Raw genomic sequence first — 24,652 nt, 5'->3', positions numbered from 1 at the left:
GTTAAGGTCAGGGAAAGGGTTAGGGGCTTCCTATCAGTGTTGTCAATTTGGGGAATTTGTCGCCAAATTTAGCAATTTTCTCATAGTTGCTGCGACTTTTAATGATGTTTTGTGACAAGGAGCTATTTTGGCTGTTTTTAAATATACTTGCTGATTTTTTTGGTGATTTTGGGCAATGAATTATTAAACACACACACAAAGTCATGCTATGTGTTAAGAAGTCAGATCTAACAAAATATGCATTGACCACTAAGCACACTGCGAGTGGAAACCCCTTTTCCGATCAAAAGCATGTGTGTATGGACTCATTTGCAACACTAGGAATGTGTCTGTTGCCGAAACTGAATGCCCCTTACATTGCTAAATATGGATCATTTAATTTACCACTTAGAAGATTTATGTAAAGCTGTATTATGGCTGCTACTGTAAAATTACACACTTTGTCAGAGAACTTGTTTTGTACCCATTTTGATATATTTTTTATAATATACACATACATACGTAGGCCTATATATATAGGAGAAGGGTATAGCTGCAAGTGTAGCTCCAAAAAGGGGCGTGAGCTCCAAATCACCATTAAAGATATAGGGAGCCCCTAACCCTTTCCCTAACCTTAACCCTTTTGGAGTTGGCGCAACCCACTTATGGAGTAACCGCGCCCTATTCTGGAGATTCCGTCCTCATTTGGAGGTCTCCGGCCTGCAGCTATACCTACATAATATATAATGAGTTTTCTTATTTAGCGAATTTTGTAAAAAGAAAAAATTTACTTTCGAGGGTAGTTCTGGAGATTTCAAGAGGGAGGAGTTTGGCAACACTGCTCCCTATATATTTGCTGGCAGTTTGGAACTCCTGCCCCTCTTTGGAGCTACGCCTGCAGCTATACGCTTCTCAGTATGTACGAGGCTGAATCCAGCTCCTTTTTCACCAGACATTTTTTCGCTGAAATGTTCTGCCCCCTTTATGAGACACAAGGCGCTTGATAGCTCCATGTAGGTTTAGCTGCAGGCGGAGACCTCCAAATAGAGGGAATCTCCAAAAGAGGTCGGAGTAACACTGGAGGTTAAGAGACAATACACTGAAGGGCCGAGCGCTGTAGAGGGGCGGCCTGAATAAGTTGAATACACAGTGAATACAGAGCAGTGGTTCTCAGCTTTTCTGACACCAGTGTCCCCAACTGTCCAAGACAATATTTGAAGGCCCCCTCACCCTAAACTAGATGTGTCTGATTAAAATAATTAATCATGGATAATTTTTTATTCTAGAAGTTTCAGATAGAGTCTGTTTATAATTTGTGGGCATACATCTTAAAGTATTTTTAGCATTTTAATTAAGTTGGATTATTGTAATTATTTTAATAATTCTTATTTTAAATACATTTTAAGTCATCTTGAGGCCCCCTTGGAAGTGTTCTGAGGCCCCCTAGTGGGTCCCGGCCCCCTGGTTGAGAACCACTGGGCTAGAGGACGGAACGGCGAGGAAACGACGGTTGAGAAGCATCATATGACTCTTTAAAATATAGCTCAGCATTCTGTGAGAAAGTTTGAAGAGACAACAACAACAAAGAAAAAAGTAAATGTGTAGGCCTGTGTTGTTTAATCTCACCTTTTTATGTTACATTGGGCTCAGGAACATTTCTCTTTTTCAAGACATCCCTTAGATTTTCAATTTTTTCCATTCTTGTACATGCTAGAATGCAGTTTAAGCCGTCACCCAAATAACAAGCTTGATTATCAGTATTATGTTTGAATAACTGAAAGTTTCCTGGAATATTCTATATTAAAACTTAGACTAACTTTTACTGTCATCTTCAGATTGAAACTAGTATTACCCTTGTAAATACATTTGCCTTTTATACAGTAGGAACAAAGTTTGATCATGTTTTCTTTATTGCTCTTTTGATTAAACAAACGAACAAACAAACAAACAAGAAAAAATATATTATCTAATTCTTGTGTATTCATGCTGTATGGTCATATGCTGTGCTCTTGGTAAGTGTATTCACGGAACAACCAAGATTAGTTTTTTTTTTTTAATGTATATATATTTACATTGCATTGCATAATATACAGTAATGTTATTAAATGTCAGATAATTATTTGTTTGTTTTTGTGTGTAAACTCAAAGTTTGAAGTAAGCTGTTATCAGTGTCTGTATCTCAGCAGGTGTTCTGATGCTACATATAAACTGCAGTGTTTCCCATAAAATGTGTGACTTCATCTTCCCTCTGGCATGTGTGTGCACCCTCAGTAAAGTGTCTCTGTAAGGTTGGAGGAGGAGTCCTTTTCATCAGTGCTGACGTTTTATAAATATGGTGAAAATCAAAAATGCCTCCTCTGATTTGTCACTGAAGTTGTTTGGTGGTTTCCTCTGTTCTTTCTAATAAGGTAATATTGAGTGTGACTGGAAGATTTGGGGCTCTTTCTCCTCTTTAGAGAACTGACAGGAGCCACTTTCTGTAGTGTCTTTGGGGGAGTAGAGGAGAAACTTCTGAGCTGAGCTAATCATCACATATTGTGTACAGAGCAGATGAAGATGGGGAGCTGTCTGATGCTAATGTTTCTGTTCCCTATCTGTCACTCACTCGACATTGTGTCGAGGTAGTGACACTAGGGGTCACTCTTGGGAGCCCGAGACACCTCTGGTCTTTGACAAAAGGCCAATGAAAATTGGCGAGTTTATTTTGCATGCCACTCCCCCGGACATATGGGTATAAAAGGAGCTGGTATGCAACCGAACGGTCATGCTCATTGAGCTGAATACTACTGTTCATTCACCTCTGCTGGATCTGACGGCGCATTTCAGCAGCTTCTCCCTCCTCTGCACTGGTGCACTGCAGAGAATGCCCCTGGGCGCTTCGGCAGAAAAACAAGAGAGTATATTTTCTGAAAGAGCTTTTCCTCCTCTAAAAGAGTATATTTCTCTAAAAGAGCAGCACACACGGAACTTCTTTTTAAAGACGCGTCTTTTTAAAGATGCCTTTCCGACTGTGTGTTATTCCTGGTTGCGGTCGTTATCTCTCAACTTTGGATGGTCATGATCACAGAGGCAGCATTTGTGGATGGTTCATGTTCTCACTGCGAGAACATGACCATGGCAACGTTGCGGTCGCAGCTTGCTTTTGTAAGAAAGTAAGCCACCCCAGCGGCTCCCCGCCTCAGTCCTTCTACCTACGGGTATGAAGCCAGCGCGGCTAGCACTGGGGGCGATTTGGGGACCCCAATGGGATCGTCTCCGCCGGGTATCCCCCTGCGGACCTCCCATTCCCCAGCACGCTTGTCTGCCCCAATCGGGCTTCCGGATGAGTTCGCTGGCTCGTCTCATGGCGAGTCTGGCTTCTTGTTCAGAGCCCGCGAAGATGATGAGCTCTCGAGTGCAGCATCGGAGAACGGGCTTGTCCAGTCGGACGCAGAAGCCTCAGCTGGGCTTCCCCCTTCGGGGATGATTGCCCAGTCACAGGCCAATGCCGAAATGACGGAAATGCTTTCCCAGGCAGCCGCGAGCGTTGGGTTAGAGTGGAACCCTCCGCTCTCCCCTGAACCCTCGCGGCTTGATGACTGGTTCCTGGGCTCGCGGCACCGCTCAAAGCAGCCACACTCCACTCCAGTGCCATTCTTCCCGGAAGTGCACGAGGAGATGACGAAGTCGTAGGAGGCCCGGCCCCGATTCTGCAGTTCCCCCGCTCTCACTACCCTCGATGGCGGGGCGGCCAGGGGCTATACAGCGATTCCCCCGGTCATGCCCAAGTGGCTGCGGAACCCAACAGTTCAGCAAAAGAGCGGTTTCCTTGCTCCCTGGGTCACATACCCGGTGTGTACAGTCATCACCATGACTACCGTCCACGGATTTTATCTTGAAGGATTGGCGCTCCAGCGGTGGCCTTTACGCCCTTGACCGCCCAGCTGTGGCACACAGCCGCCCCCAATGTGTCAGTCTCCACAGGTTATGAGGACAGGCCTCTTCCTCCCCCATCCCAGGCTGTTCTGGGGGTGGTCACAAGGAGCCAGGTAAGTGCTTCGATGTCCCTAGACTCAGCACGGCCATGACGTGGTGTGGCACCTCGAGCTCCGCACCGCCGCTAGGCCCCACCTGCCGGTACGTCCGACGTCATTGTCCCCTTGGTCCCCCTTGCACGGAACTTGGATGCGTGGCTTGCGCTTTCCAATCCATCGCGATGGCTGATCCGGACCATCCGACTCGGCTTCGCGAGTTCGCCAGGCGCCCGCCCAGGTTCAGCGGTATTCACTTCACCTTGGTCAAGAGCGAAAACACTGCCACCTTGCGTGGAAATCGCTACCCTCCCATGGAAGGGGGCGATAGAACCTGTCCCTCCAGCCGAGATGAAGAAAGGGTTTTACAGCCCCTACTTCATCGTACCGGAAAAAGGCAGTGGGTTGCGGCCAATCTTGGACCTGCGAGTACTGATCCGGACTTTACACAGACTCCCGTTCAAGACGCTGATGCAAAAACGCATTCTGGCGAACGTCCGGCATCAAGATTGGTTCACGGCGGTAGACCTGAAGGATGCGTAATTCCACGTCTCGATCCTTCCTCGACACAGACCCTTCCTGCGGTTTGCATTCGAGGGTCAGGCGTATCAGTACAAAGTCCCCCCTTTCGGCCTGTCCCTGTCTCCTCGTGTCTTTACGAAGACCGCAGAGGCTGCCCTTGCCCTGTTAAGGGAGGTGGGCATTCTCAACTATCTCGATGACTGGCTAATCCTAGCTCACTCTCGAGACATGTTGTGCACACACAGGGACCTTGTGCTCTCACACTTCAGCCGACTAGGGCTTCGGGTCAACTGGGAAAAGAGCAAGCTCCTCCTCATTCAGAGCATCTCTTTTCTCGGTTTGGAGTTGGACTCAGTCTCCTTGAAGGCATGCCTTATCAACGAGCGCGCCCAGTCAGTGTTGAAGGCGTTCAAACAGAAAACAGCGGTTCCACTGAAACTTTTTCAGAGGCTACTGGGGCATATGGCGTCCTCGGCGGTGGCCACCCCGCTCGGGTTGATGCATATGAGGCCGCTTCAGCACTGGCTCCAGATTCGAGTCCCGAGATGGGCATGGTGCCACGGGACACATCGCGTGACCATCACTCAGGTCTGTCACATTCTATTCAGCCCTTGGACCGACCTCTCATTTCTACGGGCAGGTGTTCCTTTAGAACTGGTCTCCAGACGCATCGTGGTCATGACAGATGCCTCCAAAATGGGTTGGGGCGCTGTTTGCAATGGGCACGCTGCCGCCGGCCTCTGGACAGGTCCACGACTGCATTGGCACATCAACTACCTCAAGTTGTTGGCAATTCTGCTCACCCTGCGGAGGTTCCGTCCATTGATCCAGTGTTAGTTTGGACAGACAACATGACAATGGTAGCAAATGTCAACCGCCAAGGCAGTCTGCACTCTCGTTGTATGTCACAACTCTCCTGCCATCTCCTCCTCTGGAGTCAGCAGCACTTCAAGTCACTGCGAGCCACTCACATCCCGGGCAACCTCAACACTACAGCGGACGTGCTGTCATGGCAGGTTACCCTCAGGGGAGGGTGGAGACTCCACTCTCAGGTGGTCCAGCTAATTTGGAGTCGATTCGGACGGGCACAGGTGGACCTGTTCGCCTCCCAAGAATCCTCCCACTGCCTGCTCTGGTACGCTCTCACCGAGGCTCCCCTCGGCATAGATGCGCTGGCACACAGCTGGCCCCCTGGCCTACACAAATATGCATTTCCCCCAGTGAGCCTGCTTGCACAGACCCTGTGCAAGGTCAGGGAGGACGAGGAGCAGGTCATCCTGGTAGCACCCTACTGGCCCACCCAGACATGGTTCTCAGACCTCACGCTCCTCACGACAGCTCCCCCCGGTGAATCCCCCTGAGGAAGGACCTTCTTTCTCAGGGATGGGGCACCCTCTGGCACCCACTCCCAGACCTCTGGAATCTCCATGTCTGGCCCCTGTATGGGACGCGGAAGACCTAAGCGGTCTACGACCCGCGGTGGTAGACACGATCACTCAGGCTAGGTCCCCCTCTACGAGGCGCCTGCATGCCTTTAAGTGGCATCTGTTCGCTAAGTGGTGTTCTTCCTGATGCGAAGACCCCCAGAGATGCACAGTTGGATCAGTACTTTCCTTCCTGCAGGAGAGATTGGAAGGGAGGCTGTCCCCTTCCACCTTGAAGGTGTACGTTGCTGCCATAGCAGCACACCACAACGCAGTCGACGGTAAGTCCTTAGGGAAGCACAACCTGATCATCAGGTTCCTAAGAGGCGCCAGGAGGCTGAATCCCTCCAGACCGTGCCTCGTTCCCTCATGGGACCTCTCTGTAGTTCTTCAGGGTCTACAGAGAGCCCCCTTTGAGCCTTTGCTGTCAGCCGAGCTTAAGACACTCTCCTTGAAGACTGCCCTTCTGACTGCGCTCACTTCCATCAAGAGGGTAGGTGACATGCATGCGTTCTCTGTCAGCAAAACATGCCTGGAATTCGGTCCGGGTTACACTCACATGGTCCTGAGACCCTGACCGGGCTATGTGCCCAAGGTTCCCACCACCCCTTTTAGGGACCAGGTGGTGAACCTGCAAGCGCTGCCCCAGGAGGAGGCAGACCCAGCCCTGTCGTCGCTGTGACCGGTGCATGCTTTACGCATCTATTTGGATCGCACGCAGAGCTTTAGAATATCTGAGCAGCTCTTTGTCTGCTTTGGTGCACAGCGGAAACTATTGTTTTCATTCACTGACAATAAGTTAATATTAATTAACATGCATTTATCTCTTTCTGTATATCTGAAATCAGGTCGTGGGTCCATCAGGCTGGTGGGTTCTGGAGGAGACTGTGCAGGGAGGCTGGAGGTTTTTCATAGCGGCTCATGGGGACAGAGTGTGATGACACCTGGGATATTAAAGATGCCCATGTGGTGTGCAGACAGCTGCAGTGTGGAGTGGCCCTCGGTAACCAGCAGGTACCAGCCTGGTTTGGTCCTGGTTCTGGACCCATATGGCTGGATGAAGCGAAGAGTGAGGGGAATGTGATGTCCTTGTGGAAATGCTCTTCTCATGTCTGGGGAAAACATGACTGTCAACACATGGAGGATGTAGTAGTCATGTGCTCAGGTAATAATAATTGTAGAAATTCACAATGCACAGTCAGCCAGGATTAATCCAATACAAGAGTAAAATTGTCTAATAATAGGGTGGTTACTGAGAGTAAGCGAGCAGTATTCAGCTGTTGATGTGATTCTAAAATGGCAGCTCCCATGAAAAGACCCTCTCCATGTAGAATAAAACAGCTTTTATAAGGTTACTAATTTCACTGAAGTCTTCATCTCATTCGAGTGCTTAGGATTTTATACATGTGTTTCAAAATTACAATTCATTTCTTCAGAAGTAAAACTTTTAAAATGAGGTAAAAATTACTGAGTACACCTTTCATTAGATTTTTTTCAACCTAGATTTTAAAGAGATCAGGTTAACTGAGGGCTGTGAAGGGTATGTGGAGGTTTTCTACAATGGATCGTGGGGTAATGTATGCTGGAACTAGATGAACAGATACACAGCTAGTCTGATCTGTCAAGAGCTGAACTGTGGAAGTTCTTAAAGCAAACTCACTTATTCAGATGTGCTAAAGGCTCGTTAACTGACTGGATAAATTTAAATGTCGACCACGTGACTCCACTCTGTGGCACTGGAAGTCACCATGGGGTGAGAATAACTGTTAAAATGAAGTAGCTTAAATCACCTGCTGTGATAATACTACTCAGACTTCCAACAATAATGGTAATTTATCCTATTGCAAATTTTTTTTTTTTTTAAATCTGTTTAATTTGTGTTAAATACAATTGTTCATAATCTAGAGAAGCACTTTCATAACTATTTAAATATTTATTTAAAAACATTAAACAAGTCTCCATTTTGAGAATTGTGATGTGACTGATACCTCTCCATAATGTTCTCCTGATGGTGATTGTCTTCTCTTGAAACATTTATCTGGTTTTGATAATCCTTCTTGATATCATCAACTTGTTTTTGGTATTTTGTGTGCAAAAATGTTTAACAGATCCCTATCCTATGTATGGATTTTTTTCTCATGTTTATTTAACAACATTTGCTGATGATTTATTAATCAATAATTAGCCCCTCGATATTTGACTTCTTCGATTCGAAATAGACTCCTAGGGGCAGGGCTAAAGTCGTGCAAAACTAGAAAAAAGCCCTTCGTCAATGAGAAGCAAACCAGGCTGAGGTTTGCAAAAGACCATAAGGATTGGACCGTAGAGGACTGGAGTAAGGTCATCTTCTCTGATGAGTCCAATTTTCAGCTTTGCCCAACACCTGGACATCTAATGGTTAGATGGAGACCAGGAGAGGTGTACAAGCCACAGTGTATCGCACCCACTGTGAAATTTGGTGGTGGATCGGTGATGATCTTGGGGTGCTTCAGCAAGGCTGGAATCGGGTTATCCTGGAAGAAAACTAGCTTCCTTCTGCTCTGACAATGTTCCCCAACACTGAGGATTGGTTTTTCCAGCAGGACAATGCTGCATGCCACACAGCTAGGTCAATTAAAGTGTGGATGGAGGAGCACGAGATCAAAACCCTGTCATGGCCTGCCCAATCTCCAGACCTGAACCCCATTGAAAACCTCTGGAATGTGATCAAGAGGAAGATGGATGGTCACAAGCCTGCATGAATTTTTGCACCAGGAGTGGCATAAAGTCACCCAACAGCAATGTGAATGACTGGTAGAGACATGAATGCTGTGAATAAAAACAAAATGTTAATTTTACTCAAACACCTATAAATAGTAAATCCAGAGAAACTGATCATTTTGCAGTGGTCTATTTTATATATATATATATAATTTAATTATAATTATAATTATAATTTTCTTTATTTATCACACATTATACATTTGCACATATGCAGTGAAATTCTTCTTTTTCACATATCCCAGCTAGGCTGGGGTCAGAGTGCATATATATATATATATATATATATATATATATATATATATATATATATATATATATATATATATATCTACTGGTCTGAAAGAGACTGTGCTGGATTGAAGCTAAAGAGTGTTGTGCTGAAAAGCCCTTTAATTTTATTGATGAAAGCTTACCTTGAGTTGAAGAATCCAGTTCCCTTTGTCCTCCTTTCCCTCCCTACATCAGGTTTTTACAGACACACACACACACACACACACACACACACACACACACACACACATATATAATGTTACAATATTACATATTATAGAATAGTTACTAATATACTACATATAATACAACAGAAGGGGCCCAGAGCAATATACAGTCAGGGGGCCTAAAATACCGTGTTATTTATGTCGTAGAACAAAACGTGAAAATCTATTCAAGTGATGTTCATCAAAGTTTTTATTATTATTATTATTATTATTATTATTATTATTATTATATATATATATATATATATATATATATATATATATATATATATATATATATATATATATATAAATGTTTTTTTTTTTTTTTTTTTTTTTACTCAAAATCAAACAGCTATTCTAAAACCTTAAAAATCTTGGTCTGTTGCTGCCACCCTCTGGAAGAAAGTAACACGATCTCAGATGCTTTGGAAGAAATACATGAGCAAACAATCTGAAACAATACACTTTAATGATCTTATTAATAAATGGAATATGTTTATTGTATATTGGCGCCATCTGCTGGTCAGAAGATGAAGAACACCCTCATCATCTTCACTTTAAAAGAATTATGGTCTTTCTGCCCCATCTTATGAAAAAAAAAAAACCAAAAAAAAAAAAGAGAAATGAGTTTGCAATATATACAATGTTTTTCAAAAAAGTCATATTATTTATATTGTATTTTGTCTATTTTGCCTCCCACTTGTTGAATAAAGTTTAGGTCATATACTGTGGTCTTGGTAAGCATCTATTTACTAATAAAACATGATTTATTTATTTTTTAAATCATGAATGATTTAAACAGTTGAGTTTACTGTTTTAATAACATGCAAATATGTCATTTAGCAGTTAGTTATCAGAGCTTCTATCTCGTCTCTGCAGGTGTTTGGCTTTGATGTGTTTAAACTGGAGTGTTTCCTGTATCCTGTAAACCAAATTACTTTTTAACAGCTCTTATTTTTATATCTCTAAATATAGTGTGTGTGTGTGTGTGTGTGTGTGTGTGTGTGTGTGTGTGTGTGTGTGTGTGTATGTGGCTCCCTTTAGTGAGGCATCTTCATGGGTGGGGCGAAGAATCCCTGATCAGCACTGACGTTTTTGATGTATATGGAGAAAATCAGAAATGCCTCGTCTGATTCGTCACTGAAGTTCTTTGATGGTTTCCTCTGTTCTGTCTAATAAGGTAATAGTGAGTGTGATTGGAGGGTGTTTGACATCTTTTTCTCTCATTAAGGGCTCAGAAGACCCCTGTACTTCTATTTCATCAGTAGTGAGGAGAAGCTGGTACTGGATACTGAATAAACAAACTTTTAGTAGAGCAGAAGAATATGGAGAGATGTCTGACACTCATTTTACTGTCCTCAGTTGTGAAACTCATCAGAGCTGGTAAGTACATAAATAATGAAACTGTTTTATCAAGAAATGATGGTCTTGCATATTCCGACTTAACTTAAAATTCATGTTTATTCATCTTATGTTGCTGAGATATTTATTAACAAGCACATCGTGTATAATGTACTGTATGCACCTATGGAAAAATCACATGAATTTCACATGTGAACACATGATAATAATGTGTGAACAAATGAGAGTGTGATTAGTTTTAATGATTTCAATGTGATCACTGAATAATAATAATAATAATAATAATAATAATAATAATAATAATAATAATAATAATTATTATTATAATTATAACCATTGGAAATACATGATAAAATTCAACAACCACATGTGAATAAAGAAAAGACACTGAACAGTCATATACTCTATATCTGCTAATAAATGTGAAAATCTGTCTTTCTCTTTCTCTCATCCCTTCATTCCTCTCTCTGATTGTTTTGCTCAATATTTAGAGAGTGTAAATGTGAGGTTGGTTGGTGGGAACAGTCCCTGTGCTGGTAGAGTGGAGGTTCTACATCGAGGTCAGTGGGGAACAGTGTGTGATGACTATTGGGATATGGCTGATGCTGCAGTGGTGTGTAGAGAACTGGACTGTGGAAAGCCTGTTGATGCTCTGCGTAATGCTCAATTTGGACCAGGATCAGGACCAATCTGGATGAGTCTTGTCATGTGTACTGGATCAGAGTCTACACTGAAGAACTGTGGATCATTTGGATGGGGTAAACACACCTGTGATCATATTAGAGATGCTGGAATCATCTGCTCAGGTAAACTACTACAAACCTTCTCTATCTACTTGACTGAAAATTTATTTCTCCTCATGTATTACAACATGTTGGATCTTTTTTATTCTTATGTTTAAACTATTTATTTCGTTTTTTATTTAAAATGTTGACTTAAGATTCATGATCATGAGAATCCATGTAATATGATTTTTATAATAATGTTTTTGTTATTTGTTTTCTTTTTTTCAGGAGTCAGACTTGTTGGAGGTTCTCGCTGCTCTGGGAGATTAGAGATACTTCATGAGAACACGTGGGTTTCAGTGTGTGATGCTGCCTTTGACCAGCAGGATGCAGAGGTTGTGTGTAGAGAGCTGGACTGTGGGGCTCCTGTACAGGTGCTGGGAGCAGCTGCTTTTGGCAAAGGAGAGGGTCAGATGTGGACAGAAGAGATTCAGTGTAGAGGCAACGAATCTCAGATTCATCTCTGTCCAAAATCACCATCAATCAAAAGCAACTGTTCTCATGACAGCATCATTGGATTGCTGTGTTCCGGTATGAGTTCAATAAAATCAACATAGCAGATTCTTATTTAATTTTATAGTAATATTTCAGTCTTCATTCACTCTTTCTCTCTCTTTTTCTTTCTCTGACATTGACAGACATAATGAATGTGAGGTTGGTTGGTGGTAACAGTTCCTGTGCTGGTAGAGTGGAGGTACTTCATAGAGGACAGTGGGGAACAGTGTGTGATCAAGGCTGGGATATGGCTGATGCTGCAGTGGTGTGTAGAGAGCTGGACTGTGGGGAGCCTGTAGATGCTTTGGGTGATGCTCATTTTGGACCAGGATCAGGACCAATCTGGATGAAAAATGCAATGTGTACTGGATCAGAGTCCACATTGAAAAACTGTGGATTAGTAGAATGGCCTTATGACTGTGATCATAGTAAAGATGCTGGAGTCTTTTGTGCAAGTAAGCTCAAAATTTAATCTTATCACATAAACTGTATTCAAACTCTGTTTTTAAAATGTTCCATGCTCTATATTGTTTTTACAGGCGTCAGGCTGGTTGGAGGTTCTCGCTGCTCTGGGAGTTTAGAGATACTTGATAAGAAGACGTGGGTTTCAGTGTGTGATGCTGCCTTTGACCAGCAGGACGCAGAGGTTGTGTGTAGAGAGCTGGACTGTGGGGCTCCTGTACAGGTGCTGGGAGCAGCTGCTTTTGGCAAAGGAGAAGGTCAGATGTGGACAGAAGAGATTCAGTGTAGAGGCAACGAATCTCAGATACACTTCTGTCCAAAATCACCATCAAATGAAAACAACTGTTCACATGAAAACAACGTTGGACTGGTGTGTGCAGGTAAGAGTTATAACAAAGCAGATATTTATTTTATTAGTCACATTTTAACCCATTAAAACTCTTTTAAATGAACCTACCCATTAAATCTGCCTGTATTAGGACTGGTGTGTGCAGGTTCATGAACATTTTCAAATAAACTTAAATTAATAAAAATTCAGAGTGATTATTTTCACCAAGGTGCAAATAACGACCCGGGTTCGAATCTGCATTTTGTCCCACTCTTATGCCTATCCTTTTTCCCCTCTCTACTTTTAGTATTTCCTTTAATATTACTTCTAATAAATAAAAATGAACATTAAGGTTGATTTCCTCGCAGTGTCGACTGTTGGCAGGTTCAGAGATGGGTTTGATCCAGTTAAGGGGCAGAGTCTGTCGCATACTTTCCCTTCTTTGTCTGAGGCATGAGGGGTGAGGTCTTTCTTCTGTGGCTGGCTTCGGTCATGTCTAGATTTGTATTACTCTTTTGATTAGAGGTTGGGTTAATCCCTAACAGAAGTTAACCATAGTTTTACTATCGTAATATTGTAGGAACCATGACTGTAATAACCATGGTTAATTTTACATTTACTATGGTTTTACTACAAATACCATGACTAAACTTTTTCCATGAGCACTTAACCATGCACTCATAAAAAAATAAAAAAATAAAAAAATAAATAAATACATACAGAGAGACAGACAGACAGACAGACAGACAGATAGATATTCTTGTTGCACTCTAATCTGTCCTGGATACAGTTATTCTGATGCAATTGAAACTTTGTAATGCAGCACTTTTCGTACTGCTGTTTTCTTAAGATGAATCGCTTATGATGTATTCTTCTTCTTTTGTAAGTCGCTTTGGATAAAAGCATCTGCCAAATGAATAAATGTAACGTAATGTAAATATAAACTATGGTTACTCTAATAAAAACCGTGGTTAATTATCGTAGGTTAGGTTTAGGGGTGGAGTATGGTTTCTGTAGGACTCCAAATACAATAAACACACACACACACACACACACACACACACACAAACACACACACACACACACACACACACAAAACACACACACACACACACAAACACACACACACACACACACACACACACACACACACACACACACACACACACACAAAACACACACACACACACACACACAATAAACATGCTGCAGTGATGCCCCTATACTGCTTGTTAATATTTGAATTGGGGTGCAAATAGTATCTGCCACTACTTGCACCGGGGTGTTAATAGCATCAACCATTATTTGCAACAGACTTTAAATAGCACCTGCAATTAAAATGTCATGTCCCCTGATGTCCAGACTGAACATTAATTGAGTTTCATACTAGTTTTGTCTCTTTGTTTCTCACTCTCTTCCTCTGTCCATCTGTCATTCTTACTTTTCAATGTATACAGACAGTGTGAATGTGAGACTGGTGAATGGTAACAGTCCCTGTGCTGGTAGAGTGGAGGTTCTTCATAGAGGACAGTGGGGGACAGTGTGTGGTTTTTCCTGGGATATGGCTGATGCTGCAGTGGTGTGTAGAGAGCTGGACTGTGGAGAACCTGTAGATTCTCTGAGTGATGCTCATTTTGGACCAGGATCAGGAGATATCTGGATGAATCGAACAGTATGTACTGGATCAGAGTCCACACTGAAGAACTGTGGATCAGCAGAATGGGCTACTTTTGTCTGTGATCATAGTACAGATGCTGGTGTCATCTGCTCAGGTGAGCTGCTCTGAACCTCATTCTGTTTTTATATCACAGATGATCTACATGCTTTATATATATATATATATATATTTATGGAATAGCACACAGAAAATTGACCTTTGTCAGAGTAGCACCATATTTAATTTTTTTCTCAAGAAAAAACGAGGCTGTGTGGGATAGACAATAGGCTAGGCCAGTGGTTCTCAAACTATGCATTCTTGCGACGCACTACTACTCCCAAACCCTGTTCAAAATGTGTCAACTTTATTTACTCCCTAAAACTTAAATGCCTACACTTTATCTGAAGTACTTTGTAGCACTTTTCTTTATTGCTTTGCTTTTTACATGCGGGGGACTATGTCAGGAACTAGAAGGTCTCTAGTGAGTGTTTTTAAATTATTGCAAACAGTTTTTATAAAGTATGTTTTTGTTTCTCTCTTATTTATGATGCTTATGTAGAAAACTTTGAATTATCATTGTTTATGAAATTATTTATCATTGCATATGACAAAGTTTATAATGTAAATAAATTTGCTTTGCCTTCTATATATTACATTTGTTTTCTCTTGCTACTCAGGCATCAGGCTTATTGGAAATTCTCATTGCTCTGGACAAGTGGAGATACTTCATGAGAACACATGGGTTTCAGTGTGTGATGCTGCCTTTGACCAGCAGGATGCAGAGGTTGTGTGTAGAGAGCTGGACTGTGGGGCTCCTGTACAGGTGCTGGGAGCAGCTGCTTTTGGCAAAGGAGAGGGTCAGATGTGGACAGAAGAGATTCAGTGTAGAGGCAACGAATCTCAGATTCACCTCTGTCCAAAATCATCTTCACTCGAAAACAACTGCTCCCATGAAAATGATGAGGGGCTTCTGTGTGCTGGTAAGAATTAAATTAATATGTGAGTAACATATTGTAAATATGTCTGAAATCCCTCCTTTTTTCTCTCATTGTATTTCCTTCTCACTTAGACTCAAAAAATGTGAGACTGGTTAATGGTAACAGTCCCTGTGCTGGTAGAGTGGAGGTTCTTCATAGAGGACAGTGGGGAACAGTGTGTGACAAGATGTGGGATATGGCTGATGCTGCAGTGGTGTGTAGAGAGCTGGACTGTGGGGAGCCTGTAGATGCTCTGGGTGATGCTCATTTTGGAGTGGGATCAGGACCAATCTGGATGGCTAATGTATTATGTACTGGATCAGAGTCGTCACTAAAGAACTGTGGATCACTTGTATGGAATTTACCTATCTGTAGTCACAACTCTGATGCTGGGGTCATCTGTTCAGGTGAATAATACTAATAATACTATTGTGCCAGATTCATTATGAAATCAAAACTTGTTGTAATTATTTGAGAACATGCATGTGACGAGGTAAAAGGGAAAGGAGGTGAGAACCGGCTTGACAATATAAATAATAATTTCATAATAAACTTAAACAAAAAGACAAACACAAACACATGCCGGGCAGCTGCCCGTAACTCTCTTTCTCTGGAACTGCCGCCCCTGGTCGCCTTTATCTCTCTGGAGGGTTTGATTAGCATGTTTAGAGGCCGGGTGTGCAGCATCACGACCTGGCCCCGCCCTCCTCCCGGCCACAATGCAGTATTCTGTATATGAGATAAATCAATTTTGTCACACATTCAGATAAAAAATAAATAATAAAATATAGCTCACCATGCGTTTTTGTCTACTGTGTTAATTTTTTTATTTCATATAACCAGGCCACAAACATTCCAGACTTGCTGCTGGGTCTCATCTGTGCTCTGGGAGATTAGAGATATTTCATGAGAAGACATGGGTTTCAGTGTGTGATGCTGCCTTTGACCAGCAGGATGCAGAGGTTGTGTGTAGAGAGCTGGACTGTGGGGCTCCTGTACAGGTGCTGGGAGCAGCTGCTTTTGGCAAAGGAGAGGGTCAGATGTGGACAGAAGAGATTCAGTGTAGAGGCAACGAATCTCAGATTTCATCCTGTTCAATATCTTCACACAAATATAATTGCACCAGTGTTAACAACGTGGGATTAATGTGTTCTGGTTAAGTATCAATGTCCCTTTTTAATTATTTTATTGATACATTATAATCTTCCATGACAAATGAATTATATATTGCATTATGTGTACATACAGTATTATACTGCTTTATTCTTGTTACTACTGTAATCTCTATGATCTGTGGTTAGGTTACACATCGCTTAGACTAGCAAATGGCACAGACTCCTGTTCTGGAAGAGTGGAGCGTCAGTTACACAGATACTGGGGCACAGTATGTGATGGATGTATGGATATGAGAGCTGCCAGTGTCCTCTGTAGACAGTTGAATTGTGGGATTGCTGTGTCTGTTGTGGGAGCAGACTGGTTTGGAGAGGGAAGTGGTGAAATCTGGGCTGATGTGTTTGATTGTCAGGGGAATGAAACACAACTCTCACAATGTCCCATCTCTTCATGGAGTCGAGCTGAACGTTCTCATAGAAAAGATGTTGGCGTCATCTGTTCTCGTGAGTGCACTGCAAGAATTATTAACATTGCAATGATTGCAGCATTTCTGCTTGAAATGCAGGCTAATTATACATTAATCACTACAGAGTTTCTGTTAGAGAGCCCATAGACCTGCAGGTGATATTGAACTTTTAATGATTGCTCATCAAGAGGTGGGCATGTACTAGGCTTCTGTAATAATAAAAAGAATATAAACAATTATCTGCATTCTATCACATAATGAATGTAAATTAATATCACTTAGCACAATTAGTGTACTTATAAATTACAAAATTATAATTTTCCTATTTAAAAGGACACATACTATATTATTATATTATTATTACAATATTCCTGCATTTGTTGTGAATTTTGCATATATTTTAGTAACATTTCAACCCTCATTTCCAGATTCATCTCTGGCTCTTCATGATGGGCGAGTGCGGTTGTCTGGAGAGAGAGAGTGTGAGGGGGAGGTGGAAGTTTACAACCATCAGGTCTGGAGGAGAGTTCTGCTGGACTCCTGGAGTCTCACTGAATCCTCTGTGGTCTGCAGACAGTTGGGCTGTGGCTCTGTGCTGAACTTCTATGGCTCCTCTTCATCCAGTCCTGAACACAGTCATGAGTGTGTGATGGGCTTCCAGTGCTCTGGGAGTGAAGCTCATCTGGGGAACTGCAGCTCTCCACAAACTCTCAACTGCAGCTCCACACAACAGCTGTCAATCACCTGCCTTGGTGAAAACAACAATATCCGGCCATTTTCATGCTCTGACAATAGATTAATATGAATTAACATGCATTTCTCTCTCTATATATATGTGTGATCTCAGGTCGTGGGTCCATCAGGTTGGTGGGTTCTGGAGGAGACTGTGCAGGGAGGCTGGAGGTTTTTCACAACGGCTCATGGGGGACAGTGTGTGATGATTCCTGGGATATTAAAGATGCCCATGTGGTGTGCAGACAGCTGCAGTGTGGAGTGGCCCTCAGTAACCAGCAGGTACCAGCCTGGTTTGGTCCTGGTTCTGGACACATATGGCTGGATGAGGTGAACTGCGAGGGGAATGAGACATCCCTGTGGAACTGCTCTTCTCGGGTCTGGGGAAAACATGATTGTCAACACATGGAGGATGTAGGAGTCGTGTGCTCAGGTAAACTGTTGAATTGAATTCAGGTACCCAAATGTTCGTAATAGACATAATGTTTTTCAACTGTTGCATTTTTTAACTTGATTGATTCTTTTCTATCTAGAGTTCAAAGAAATCAGGTTAACTGATGGTTGTAAAGGGAATGTGGAGGTTTTCTACAATGGGTCCTGGGGTAATGTATGTTACAACCAGATGGACAGAGACACAGCGAGTCTGATCTGTCAAGAGCTGAACTGTGGAAAATCTGCCAGTGAACCCAGTAACTCACAAGGACTAAAGTTAAATTGGCTGGATCAATTTAAATGTCGTCCACATGACTCAACTTTGTGGCAGTGTCCATCTTCAACCTGGGGACAGAATAACTGTCATCATAATGAGGTGGCTCATATAACCTGCTCAGGTACATTTTTATGTTTTATTTAGATTTTTGTAAATATTTTGAACTTGTACAGTTGAAAAATTACTGCAAGTTTGTGGGCAAATAGGGGAAATTGTAATTTAACTAAAAGCACTCAACAAACTGAATATGTAGCCTAAGTGTTTACAGGTGTTTTTTTTTCATCGAATTAATTAAAATGTAATCTTATTATAATCACAGAAAAGGAAAATGATGAATCACCTCGAAGTCATCTTTCATGTTCTGCAGCTCCATACCAGAGACACTGTACAAGTAGGTTTATTTCAGTTTAATGAGATAACTGTATAAATAAAATACTGCAGAAATACAACTTTTCATGTGTGTATATATGTATGTATATATATATATATATATATATATATATATATATATATATATATATATATATATATATATATATATATATGCATAATGCATTAACTTATACCACAGTATTGTTGAATTATTGATTCTGATTGGTTGACAAAATGTACAAGGTGTTGATTTATTTTGTGTAAATGCACAGATCTGAAGTAGTTCCGGGTTTGTGGACAGCATTGTAGTTCCTTGTTACTTTGCTACATTCTTTCCAAATTGTTACAGAGTTTTATATGAACAGATCTTCATTCAGCTTTCAATAGCAAAAGAACCAGGAAGTGACTAACTGTTAAGATTTTTCCAAAATTTTAGAGTATGTTCCTCTGAGACTGAGTGGAAGGAAGGGCCGGTGCTCTGGGAGGCTGGAGGTGTATCATAACGCTGTGTGGGGTTCAGTCTGTGATGATCAGTGGGACATCAGGGATGCTCAGGTGGTCTGCAGGCAGCTGGGTTGTGGAGCAGCACTGAGTGCTGATGGGAATGCAGCCTTTGGTGCTGGTGAAGGTGTCGTGTGGCTGAACAGAGTCGAGTGCAGAGGGAATGAGATTCACCTGTGGGACTGTCCTCACTCCCTGAATAACCACACTGACTGCTCACACAAAGAGGACGCTGGACTCACCTGTGCAGGTGAGAGCAAAGTATTTAGTGATCTGAATCAGACATGGCTTTCTCAGAACAGTTGAAAACTGACTATCAGAGATAAAGTTTACCCCATATATGCAACTTCAGTGTTATTTTAATTTATTGTATTTATTCAAGCCCTTAATTAGCATGATTTGATTGTGATTTCAGCAGCTAATTTTTTTTTTTTTTTTTAATTAACAGATTTGTCTGTGTCCACTACTCCTGCCCCTACAACATCAACTTTTCCTCCATTTTCACAGACAGACGTAACACCATCTCTGTCCGCACTGATCACTCGTCCACAAACTCCTCCAGCATCTTCTCTCTCCATCCCTCCAGTGGTTGTGATTGTACTGGGAGCTGTGCTCTTACTGCTCTTACTGCCACTCATTATACTGATTCAGCAGAACAGAGTGATGAGGAGAGGTACGACAGATCACATACTACAGTAGTTCATTTCTAACACAATGAAAACTAGATTGTAACTTTATTGTGTCTTATTCAGTGTGTCATCGGTCATGTGTTGTGAACTCACTGCAGGTTTGTCTGTCTTCAATCACAGCTCTTTCCAATAGAAGACACAAGACTCAGACTGAAGCAGTTTATGAGGAGATTAATCACAGACTCATCACAAATAAAGATAAACACATCACTCAGAGAGGTCAGTCCATCTGAAAGTATAGTGCCTGATTTGTAGAGATAAACTGAACTAATCAATTCATTCAGAGAGGGGTGAGAGAATTTAACTGATTAATAACAGATTTGCAGATCCATGTATTTGAATTATATTAGAAGTTAATAAAAAGCCACTATCATGGTATGAGTTTGCATCTAAACAGTGTTGTGTGCTGATTTGTAATTGTGAACATGTTTTTGATGGTTCTTCTTTCCCATAACAGGAAGAGTCCTTTCTGAAGAACAGCATTCTGGGTATGAGGATGCTGATGAGATTCTTTCAGGTTAGAAAACTGAAGTGATGATGTTTCATTTTGTTACATACAGACTTGTGCAATGAATTAAAACATTCACTTGCAAGTTAACATAGGAATGTTTCCTTTATATACTTTATACCATTTAACACTAATAATAATAATAATAATAATAATAATAATAAAAGATCAAGCAATTTCCTAACATACTTTAGATAATCCACATTTGCTTCTGTTTTATCGTACAAATTCTTCAGTCATTGCAGCAGGATATACTTCAGTTTTTTTTTACAGGATATAGAATCCATAACCACATAATTTTAATGTGAATATTTCATTTTAAGCAGTTATTTATCATTGCTAAATTTTTAAGTGAAACCATATAATTTGAGCACATTAGTTTTGTTCATTGTTACAAATATAGTATGATAAATATTTGTATGATACATATAATACAGTATATCGAATATGTTAAATGAAGTTTGGGCTGAGAGTTTGTTTGTTTGTTTGTTTGTTTTTAACTAAATCTGCAGTAGGAGACTCATCTGGACACTATGATGATGTCACCACCACTAAAGTCCCAAAAGGTCAGTGCCTTTGTAAACTGATCACAGGGATTTCACTTACAGTTAATTAAACAACATGAACTGTGAAAAGCTGTAAAAAAAAGTGTCTATATATTTCATCTTTCTTTTGAACTCATTTAGAAGAGCAACAAGACACACCAGAGACCTACGATGATGCAATCACTGCTGGACTGAGACGTTGTGCCACAGGTTTGTTTATATCATTAAATTATTTTTAACAGCATTTATGAAGGTATCTTTACAGTATATTTTAAATAAATATATGGGCCATTTCAAAATAATATATATTATTTTACATTGATGGATCTATTTCTTTATTTTATTGTAGATGACATACCAGAAAACTATGACGATGTTGTGATCATGCGACAGTTCTCCAATAATAAAACAGGTGTGTGTTTAGATTTGTATCCAGAATATATTATACATTGTATAAAATTATACCATTCTAGACTGAAGCCCGATACAGTGATTTATTATCAAAATTATAGCAGCTAAATAAAGTATCGTTGTATATAGTACATTATAGTAAATATCTGCATGTAAAGTATGCTAATTTGTGATGATGTCCTTATTAGTGTATTACAAAGTGCAATGTGAGATTTGTTCATTTTCATAATAATAAACACATTTAGTTTCACAAGGAGTTCAGGAGGAGTATGATGATGTGAGGGATGTCAGTTAAGATGTGAGAATCCTCTTTGGTTATTGTAACCAGTTTTATGGTTAAAACTGTTTGTTTAGTTTTTATAATAATTTTATATGATCCATTTCTGTAATCAGAAAAGCTCATTTAAATTGACTGCAAATATCGGTCTGTTTAATATGTTACTTTTAGTGATGTACTGACAAGAATTTGTTTTTGTTCTCTAATAATAGACTATGATGATGTGGGGAAGGTGCCAGGCAAACATGGAGGAACTGTTTAACTCAGGAACAACACACACAACCTCAAATCTTTTTATAGCTTTTGGAAATGGATGGAGTTTAAGTCATTTTATATACAAGTTTCAATTGAAATCCAGCAATGTTTTATATTACATTTAATGAGGTCAAAATTATCAGCTGTATTTAGCTTATTTTCTTTTGACAGACAGAAAAATGTCCTGCTTTCATGGACTTTTGAAAATGTTGATTTCTCTTTCCTCTTCACTTTAGTTGATTATAGAATGCAGTTCTATGCAGTGAAGATGCTGAAAATCTTGAGATGTATTTTCTAGAAGCCACTTGTACTGTAACATGGAATCACAGACATTTCTGAATGTTGATTTTGACAATTGTTGTGCTTTTGATGGTGCAGGGGACATACAACATAGCACTATTTCCATCGTTGCAGTTCCAAATTTATGCATTACACCACCAGGCCTCTGCAAATATGGAAAGAGAGGTCAAAAAAATTACTTAAGATATATAGCGACTTCAACTTTATCAAACTGTTTTGAAACATTTCTATCTTGTGGCCAAATTTAGAAATTTGACTAAAAAATAACAAACTTCATTGTTTCCTGACAAACAGATTCATAAATCTGTCTGTAAGCTCAGAATCTGTACTCACCTGAAATTGTTGTAATTTGTGTATTTACTTAATAGTGTATTACTGTACAGTGCTCTCGGTTACTGTCGTAACCTCCGTTCCCTGATAGAGGGAATGAGACTTTTTATCGATGTAGTGATACTAGGGGTTGATCTTGAGAGCCCGAGACACCTTCAGATCTTTTAGAAAAGGCCAATGAGAATTGGTGAGTAGAATTTGCATGCCACTCCCCCCTACATACGGGTGTAAAAGGGAGGCTGGAATGCGGATTCATTCAGGTGTTTGCACTGAGGAGCCGAGACAAGGTCCCGGCCATTACAGCGGTGTAGTTCAGCCCGTGGAAATAGGGACCCAATGTCTCGTTCCCTCCATCAGGGAACGGAGGTTACGACAGTAACTGAGACGTTCCCCTTCTGTCACTCACTCGACGTTGTGTCGATGTGAGCATAGGAACAGATGCACTTTTACTGCACGTAGCCTCCCCAGACGCCCCAAAACCTCATGTAATTCTCAACAACCCTGAGGGGGGGAAGGAGACGTATCTAGTATGGGCGCGCCAGCCGCGGCCTTTTCTCTCTAAGTTTTTATCTCTACAGAAAATTAGATTCGGCTGGGGCCTTTAAATACTCATAAAATGCGCCGGGGAAGGCATTCTTTTCCATTCCTATTCTTTCAGGAGGAAAAGAGCCTGCAGAGGCCACACCCTGCCCTGAAGGGGAGAGTAAAAAAGTGGCGAATATGTCATATGGGCCTAAGGCCACACATGGAAGAGGTGCGGCGGTAGGTCCTGCCCTTCGTAGGGGAGGAGCTCTACAAATGCAGCGACCGGGGCAGAGAGGGCTATGCCAAGGGAGCCGCGTGTCTACCGAGAAAGGGAGTTCGTACCACGAAAGATACATCACAGGAGGTTACCGGGGTTACCGAGACCTGTGGAGCACTAGTACAGGGCATGTTAGCACACGTACTGGGTCCGACTATGAATTCCTCTGCTGAATTCGTGAGCCAGAGGGCTAGGAGGAAGGACATTCAGGGTTCACAGTTCCTGAACACGCATGGGAGAGAAGAGCGCACGGCTTCACCTCGTGTAGGAGAAAGGCGCTATACACAATCGGTAAACCCGGCCAGCTGCCCCGCGTAACGAAACTTACCTGTTCGTACCTGAAAGAACACAGGACGAAACCGGCTCAACCCGGAGATTGTAAAATCTCATGAACGTATTGGGTGTTGCCCAGCCCGCTGCTCTACAGATGTCTGCTAGAGAGGTGACATTAGCCAGTGCCCATGAGGATGCCATACACCTTGTGGAGTGTGCTCGAACCCGCAAGAGCGTCTAAAGCTCTGCGTGCGATCCAAGTAGATATGCAAAGCACGCACTGGACACAGCAACGATAAGGCTGGGTCTGCCTCCTCCGCGAACTCTAGGCACTCTTCGCTGACAGAGAACTCTTGCAGGTCCCCGACCCTCTTGATGGAAGTGAGCGTGGTCAGGAGGGCGGTCTTTAATGAGATAGCCTTTTACTTGACTGACTCTAGGGGCTCAAACGGGGCTCTCCATAGGCCTAAAAGGACCATGGAGAGGTCCCATGAGGGAAAGAGGCATGGCCTAGGAGGGTCCAACCTCCTGGCACCTCTCAGGAACCTGATGATCAGGTCGAGCTTATTGAGAGACTTACCTTCAACAGCGTCGTGGTGTGCTGCTATAGCAGCTACATAGACCTTGAGAGTGGAGGGGGACAGCCGCCTGTCCAGCTTATCTTGCAGGAAGGAAAGCACTGACCCGACTCCGCATCTCTGGGGGTCTTTGCTACAGGAAGAACACCACTTAGCGAAGATATGCCACTTCAGGGAATACAGTTGCCTTGTAGAAGGAGCTCTGGCCTGAGTGATTGTGTTAACCACTGCGGGCGGTAGACCAATTAGGTCTTCCGCGTCCCGTCCAGGGACCAGACATGGAGATTCCAGAGGTCTGGGCGTGGTTGACAGAGGGTGTCCTGTCCCTGAGAAAGAAGGTCCAGAAGGATTTGCCAGGGAGATGCTGTCGTGAGGGGCATGAGCTCTGAGAACCAGGTCTGGGTGGGCCAATACGGAGTCACATGAATGACCTGCTCCTTGTCCTCCCTGACCTTGCACAGAACCTGTGCAAGTAGGCTCACTGGGGGGAACGCGTATATGTGCAGCCCCCGGGGCCAGCTGTGTGCCAGCACGTCTGTACCGAGGGG

At 42.0% G+C, this 24,652-nt stretch overlaps 1 protein-coding gene across 1 annotated transcript in view; it reads left to right on the top strand.

Moving 5' to 3' along the window:
* Window positions 1–24,265, top strand: part of LOC127435496 (antigen WC1.1-like) — a 102,728-nt gene extending 78,463 nt beyond the window's left edge. The window contains exons 9-15 of the mRNA XM_051689048.1: window positions 19,585–19,809; window positions 19,946–20,044; window positions 20,283–20,342; window positions 20,846–20,899; window positions 21,020–21,088; window positions 21,228–21,290; window positions 21,779–24,265. Of these exons, the coding sequence (XP_051545008.1) occupies window positions 19,585–19,809; window positions 19,946–20,044; window positions 20,283–20,342; window positions 20,846–20,899; window positions 21,020–21,088; window positions 21,228–21,290; window positions 21,779–21,828 (620 nt within the window). The 3' untranslated portion in view covers window positions 21,829–24,265. The remainder of the gene's footprint in view (window positions 1–19,584; window positions 19,810–19,945; window positions 20,045–20,282; window positions 20,343–20,845; window positions 20,900–21,019; window positions 21,089–21,227; window positions 21,291–21,778) is intronic.
* Window positions 24,266–24,652: the final 387 nt, after the last annotated feature.

Source organism: Myxocyprinus asiaticus, chromosome 45 (genome assembly GCF_019703515.2).
Source record: "Myxocyprinus asiaticus isolate MX2 ecotype Aquarium Trade chromosome 45, UBuf_Myxa_2, whole genome shotgun sequence".
Classification (NCBI taxonomy): Eukaryota; Metazoa; Chordata; class Actinopteri; order Cypriniformes; family Catostomidae; genus Myxocyprinus; species Myxocyprinus asiaticus.
The sequence above is the reverse complement of the archived record's forward strand: the minus strand, read 5'-3'. Positions and strand labels throughout refer to the sequence as shown.